Raw genomic sequence first — 6,890 nt, forward strand, 5'->3', positions numbered from 1 at the left:
CACCTGCTCAGGTTAAAGATCTTGATTCGGCCAGCGTGAACATTCTTTTGGAAGGGAGTGAACGAAAGATGCAATGTAATTTTGCTGTTTTTTGTTTTTGAAACACGGATGTTAGCCGAATGGATGGTGATAAGCTAATATATCTATCTGTGGCCATGGCGATGATGATGGTGATGCAGCGTAAACTATCTCAGAACATGTAACAAGGGCAGCAAAAAGGGAATGAAGAGTTCATTGTGGAAAAGGTTTAGCTAAAACACAGCTGGTAATGGGCATTTTTGGTATATATGGTCACCATGGATAACAGCCATGTCAAAACAAATAGCTGAAAACAAAATTCCTATCTCTGAGTGTCACCGCCTCCCTGTTGAGGACTCGGGATACAGAGGATCAGTTTTAAACTGAGACCATTTCATACGTTCCTTGTGATTTGTACTTAAATAAATGCACTTAATTACCTTCCACCAAGGATTAGGACACACATACACACTCACTCACACACAACACCAATACATACATTCAGCACACAATGACGCAGCCTCTTCACAAAGCACATCAGAGCTGAACCAATGAGACACATCTCGACAAGAGATGAGTGTTATGTTACACACACAAGCACACACACACACAGGCTCACTTTACAGCCTCTAATGAAAGTGCGGGCCACTTCCCTTCAGTGAAAATAACTCTTATCTACAGTCTCACTCTCAATTTTGGTCGCACACACTCAGCAGTGACACTCCGTGGTCATCCAGGTGTGCTGCGAGCCTCCTCACCTGTACAGGCCAGATACTGTATATCGCTGCAGGCTGGATAATATCTGAAATACAGTCTCATATCTAGATTTACTGCACACATATTAATTGGTTTGGGGTGGGGTTTTTTTTAAAAACAACAACAACAACAACAACTTGTCACTGTGTTGTCTATTTACAGTCAATGAAAGTGCAACACTTGAAAGTCAGCAAGCAGGAAACCACAAGAGGAAGTAGATAATGTGACGGAGCTGCATCCACATCGTGCAGAATACATGCATGAAATAAAATTTAAAAAATAAAATCTATCTATCTATCTATCTATCTATCTATCTATCTATCTATCTATCTATCTATCTATCTATCTATCACAGCAACGGGTGTAGGTGTGGTGATGATGACAGATGATGGATTACTTTGCTTCATTTCAGTTGTTCAGATGAGTTTACGCAGGCCCGTGCAGGTCTATCATCACACTAATCTGCTGTAATTACCATTAATCGCTCGTAATTAAACAGCGTCAGGACGTCGCAGGGGGACGTGAGCTCAATTAATAACCGCGTCAGAGTCCAAACGTCGCTCGGCTCACACCGCCTCCTCCGTCGGGTTCTCTCTCGTGCCGCCTTCAGGTGCTGTGGGAAATGTGGACATGAATGCTAATGGAAAAAAACAGCAGTTTGCAAGCAGCCCGTGATTTGCCGCTTTACACCTCATCACTTTAAATCATGATTCGGGTTTTTTAATTTTTTTTTTCATGCAAATATATTATTTAACATGTTTTAAATGCTGCTTTTAATCACATTGAAGCTGCTGAGATTTAATTCAAGAGGATTCGAGCTGTCCCTATTAAACATTTTTTAGATCTTATGCTTTGCCACATTGTTATTCTCACAAACCTGACGCCAAGACATCAATCCGTCAGGGCAGTGTCAACACATGTCTGCACCTTTGAGAGGAATGTCCACCACAAGAACGTTAACCATTAACTACAAAGCATCTCTCTAGATAAAGTGTATGAGGAAGTACAGACCATGACTGTAACGAATCTGAATCCGTCATTTTACACTCAGACTTCCTTCAAAATAATCAACAAGAACTAACCTTCTTTTTGTAAACTGCTTGATGGTATTCAAGAAAGACCAGCTGATCTTTGACAACACCAGACAAACTGCACAGAGCCAATATCATTATTTATTTATTATTATTTGCATGACTGAATAAACAACTAAATAAGGTCCCCAGAACACTGTTTGAAGCTAGAAAAGGTGGCAGGGTCCACCACATATAAACAAAGTAAAACAGTCTGAAATTGTGTTGTCATTTAAGGTCAGTTTGTCATAAAATCATAATTTTTTATTCTCTGATTGAAATGTTTCCCCCAAAAAACTACATAGTGCACCTTTAAGCTTCGATACTGCTGTTTGCTTCCACAAACACAGTTTCTTCCGTGGGGCCCGTGAACGCAACACCGACTCTACAGTGCGGGAGATGCTGCAGCAGCGGAACACTACAGAAAACAATGTGTAGGAAGAGGACGGCTGGATCTCTCCGTGCACACTGACTGATCATGGCCGGTCGGTGCCGAGACGGCCCCCGCAGCCGCCCGGGAGACCCCGCCGGTGGTGGCCTGAAATCGGCGCGAACGCCCCGCCAGCAAGGAGACGAACCGCCCGGAGGGAGCGAGGACGCGGCGGAGCCTCTGCGGGAGCTGCCGCGGTGGATGCGGCTGTACTTCTACGGGATGCACGGGGTGACTCTGGACGTCCTGCTCTCGTCCTTACAGGGGCTCGTGAACCACCGGGACCCGAAGCTGCTGGGCTTCTCCTCCCCGTACCTCTGCGTCATGCACTCGCTGACCCACTTTGCGCTGGAGAAGATCTACTCGCAGAAGAGGTGTTTCCGAGGTCGGCCCGTGGTGTTCCACCTGGTCTTCTACCCGTCCGTCTACATCGGGCTGCAGATCCTCATCGGGAACATCAACACCCTGACCGAGCAGGTGAGGCTGGTGTCCGGGACCCAGCTGGTGGTGCACTACGTCCTGGCGCTGTATTTCGCCCAGGTGTTCCACAGATGGCTGTCCGGGCTGCAGTACCACCCCGACCCCCCGCGGCGGCCCGTCCCGGAGGACAGCGCGCACGACCGGGGGCCCTCTCCTCGCGCTCTCCCCGGCCTCGTGCGGTTCCTGTTCTTCGGGATGCACGGTTTCCTGGACGAGGTCATCTTCACGTCCGTCTTCAACCTGGTGGAGAAGTCCGACCGGACCCTGAGCGGCCACACGTCCCTGTGGTCCTTCCTCATGTACGGCAGCTGCAGCTTCGTGGTGGAGAAGCTCTACCTCCACCTGCACTTCGGCAGAGGCTGGGGGACGTGCCGGAGGCTCCCCATCTACATCTGCTTCATCTACGCCTGGGAGTTCTCCTGGGGCCTGGCGCTCAGGCAGTTCGGCGCCTGCTCCTGGGACTACTCTCACTACCCTCATAACTTCATGGGGCTCATCACCCTGCTGTACCTGCCGGGATGGCTCTGCCTCAGCCTGTACCAGGACGTGCTGTCCAACGTGCTGCTGAGGATCAAGTGCACCAGAGCCGAGGACGGGCCCAGCGGGGAGAGTGTGGAGGTGAACGGACAGCTGGAGTCCAAGAAAAAACTGCTTTGAGTTGTCTGTATTTATTTATTTTTTTTTTAATCTTTATTTAGGTTTTAACTTTGTACTAATGGGGAAGAAACAAGCATGCATTCTTTGAGTGTGGTCACTCAATTGAAAAAAGGACATGAAGAAGATGGATGTTTGACAAGGTTAAAGGTGCATTATGTGGAAATTTCAATCAGAAGAGAAAGATCTTCACCGGCAGATTTGTTTGTTTTTTTTAACTGAGAGTTTGTTTAGTTAGTTGTCAATGAAGAAATGTTCTCCGCTGATTGATATTTCTTTCTCCAAAAACTACAAAGAGCACCTTTAAATCAAAACCACTTTGGGATGGCAAGATGTTGCCATGACGACAGCTGTTGAGATGTTCATGGAGTTAGGAGTCTGGTTACCTCGGAGCCTGGACACTTGTTACCAGTGATCCAGGCGACACTTCTGGGGGGTCCGGTAATTAAAAACACGACCAACAAGGACACCAAACTGTTTACCTAACCTCTTTTGAATTAACCGAAGCCAACTGCCGTTTGTATACGATGTGAAATCTAGTTGTGATATTCGTGTTTTACGAGTCCTCTTGACTGCGTGTGAATACTTTTCGCTGTCACTCACAGTGACAGACTTGCGATTGCGTCATCCGCACCGGCATGCTTTTTACCGTAGCTCATACCTGCATGCTGCAAAGTACAAACAACACCTGGGAAGTTTGTTTTTCAAAGCGGTTCGTTGGCTACATCGGCGTTTTTGAGACAAGTAGGACGTAAAAACAGCCGTTGAGAGGACCACGTTCCATCTAAATGTTCATTTCGATTTATTCTATTCAGTTTGTAATTGACACTTTTTATAACTCAGCTTGTTGATATGACCCCCGAGTAATGCATGGTGATTATAGAGTAGTGATAAACCCAGTAATATATGTAGCAAAGAAAAACCTGTAGCTGAATGGACACGAGGAGCGGGAGCTGACTGTGAATCGTTCGTTAACCAAATTTGCTGGAGTGCCTTCCTGCATGTGCAAACAGGGTCGACCAGGTTCCCATGGTGGCTCCACTTTTTACATATATTGTAGTATTTCATTATTAATCATAATTGTAGAGATGTTTGAACTTCCAGCGCTGACCCAGTCAGTGAGGATGCGTTTGTGTCGGGATTAGAACCACACCGCTAACGGCCGGGTGTTAAATCTTCAAATGTACTGATTTCTTTTTGGGAACCTGGAACATCTAATTCTGTTTACTGCTAAAGTTCACAAGAAATCCTCGTGTTGAGGACGACTCTGTATGCTTTCTTGATTTTACTTTTTAAAACTTTTTAGAGTCCCATACGTCAAGTTTTTAACCTACTTTTACTGAGCACGGTTACCCCAAACTGATGGACATTTCTTGTAAAATGTAGAGAGCTGACATGTTAATCTTAAAATATATAAATATATGAAATCCATGAATAAACGTAGCTTAAGTGAATAAAGTACAGACATGTTTTAAATGTAGTTCCTAGTTAGCAAACCCCAACTGTGTATACTGTGTAGAGCAAAATTTGCCTTATTAACAAACTAAAAGTACCTCACACTGTGGCTAAACAAATGGTAAATCTTGGCAAACGTATCCGCTCTGTGCCCGTCACTTTGTTAGTTAACTGACCATTGTTTGGAGTCAGTTCTCACGGTAGTTAAGTGGCATCAGTTGAAGCCATTCACTCCCACAGTAGCATTTTAACTTGGTGCTGGTATCATTTATGAAGCTGCCCATTAGTTACTTCTTTACATATTAGTTTACGTCTAAATTCTGATATTTGAATAAAGTAATATTTAGAAGTATATTCCTAGTAACATATTTTAAAGGTTCCATGTTATGTTCATCTTTAGTTTCATACTTTTAGTTTGGATGTTTACATGCTTTAATGTTCAAAAAGCAGATATTTTTTCTTATACTTACCATTGCTGCAGCTCCTCTATTCACCCTGTCTTAACGCTCTGTTCTGTCTATGTCTCTTTAAGACCACCCCCCCCCACACACACACACACACACACACACACACACACACGCAAAGACCCAATGTACTCTGATTGGCCAGCTCTCACGTGTCTGAGCAGACACTGTCCACTGTGTTTGCACCTCAGCTCTGTTGACTTTTTTGCAACTATAGCCTTGCTGAGAGTGGCAACTATACAGTTGTGACATCGCAACTTTACTGAAGTCCTAATAACTCACTTAAAGGCAGCGTTTCTGTAATGGGCGCTTTCTTCCATGGACTGAAGGGATTGAAGCTCCCATAGCATTTATAGTATAGAGCACCTCAACCTGCTTTATAATTGAAAAGACAGGAAATCTAATTTTCTACAATATGGGACCTTTAAAACATACAAAATTAGGATTAGATAGATAAAATACCAGATTTTTATCCGGTCTTTAAGGGATTTGTCAAGGATCAGAATGTATCTTGACTGCACGTATTTAGAAGGACAACTATCTCAAACACTTTATCTTATCATCAAAAAAAAACAGGTTTTCAAACGTTATGTTAATAAATCATTGTCAAAACTGATGCAAGTAGTGCTGAACGTTTACAGTTGGTGAGCCCTGCCCATGGCTGGTGTGTTCCTGGGCTTTTTGTTCAGCTTGGCAGCTATTAGAGGTTCTCAGACATTTTCATTCACTGAACCACAGCGACGTGACTGAATGACTTTGTACTTTGTACTTTGTACGTCTTTGAGATTTTTCCATGGCCGAATAACTGTATTTCAATCACACTTTACTTTGTTCTGTGGTATTCACCAGTTTTGAAAAAAAAAACAAAAAGACCAAACCGCTTTTAGAAGACGCAAATTAAAGTGAAAAACGATGACTGACTTGCAATGGCATGTACTGTAAGACTTACAGTTTTAATTAAAGCTGACTTTTTTCCCTGTGGCATGACTGGCGTTGCTTCATTTCATTACTTTAATAGACCATGTTCGCTCGGCACTCATTCTCCTCTGATGACGTGCTCAGGGTGCTGAGCTCGAATGCTGGTGAGTGCTAATGTTGTGCTGCTGTGCTCCAGGTCGCACTTCGTAAAAACGCGAGGAACATGACAAGTTCTTGTGCTTCACAGCTATCTGATTGATCAGCAGAAGAAAAGACAACAAAGAGTGAAAATTTGGAGGAACATGGGTCATATTTCAAGGCAAAACATATAGATAACCCATTAGCTAATGTTAGCATTCAACCACTTGCGAGCTAACATTACCACTTGATTACATCCAGTATGTGTTACGTCACGGTTAAAATGAATGTGTCCAAGATGTGCGCTGACATTTTGGAATACATTTACGTCTCTGCTATCAGTCTGTGTAACGTGTGTCAAACAATAACATTAGCATGGAACGGGCTGAATGCTAATGTTGGCTGTTGTCAGACGGAAGCTAACAGGATAAATCAAATATGTTGTGCATTGAGATATGAGATTTTCACTTTCAATTTTCAATATCAATTTTTCAGTTTTTCTTCATT

At 43.7% G+C, this 6,890-nt stretch overlaps 1 protein-coding gene across 1 annotated transcript; it reads left to right on the forward strand.

Moving 5' to 3' along the window:
- The first annotated feature begins 2,123 nt into the window (after positions 1-2,123).
- Positions 2,124-6,314, forward strand: LOC119032850 (transmembrane protein 229A). The gene has a single exon (XM_037122455.1). It carries the CDS (start codon positions 2,323-2,325, stop codon positions 3,409-3,411), a length of 1,089 nt encoding a protein of 362 aa, XP_036978350.1. The 5' UTR covers positions 2,124-2,322; the 3' UTR covers positions 3,412-6,314.
- The last annotated feature ends 576 nt before the right edge of the window (positions 6,315-6,890 follow it).

This window comes from Acanthopagrus latus, chromosome 14, assembly GCF_904848185.1.
Source record: "Acanthopagrus latus isolate v.2019 chromosome 14, fAcaLat1.1, whole genome shotgun sequence".
Classification (NCBI taxonomy): domain Eukaryota; kingdom Metazoa; phylum Chordata; class Actinopteri; order Spariformes; family Sparidae; genus Acanthopagrus; species Acanthopagrus latus.

What these genes read in the sequence shown, in the direction of transcription:
- LOC119032850 (XM_037122455.1), top strand. Translation starts at nt 2,323, where the DNA reads ATGGCCGGTCGGTGCCGAGACGGCCCCCGCAGCCGCCCGGGAGACCCC.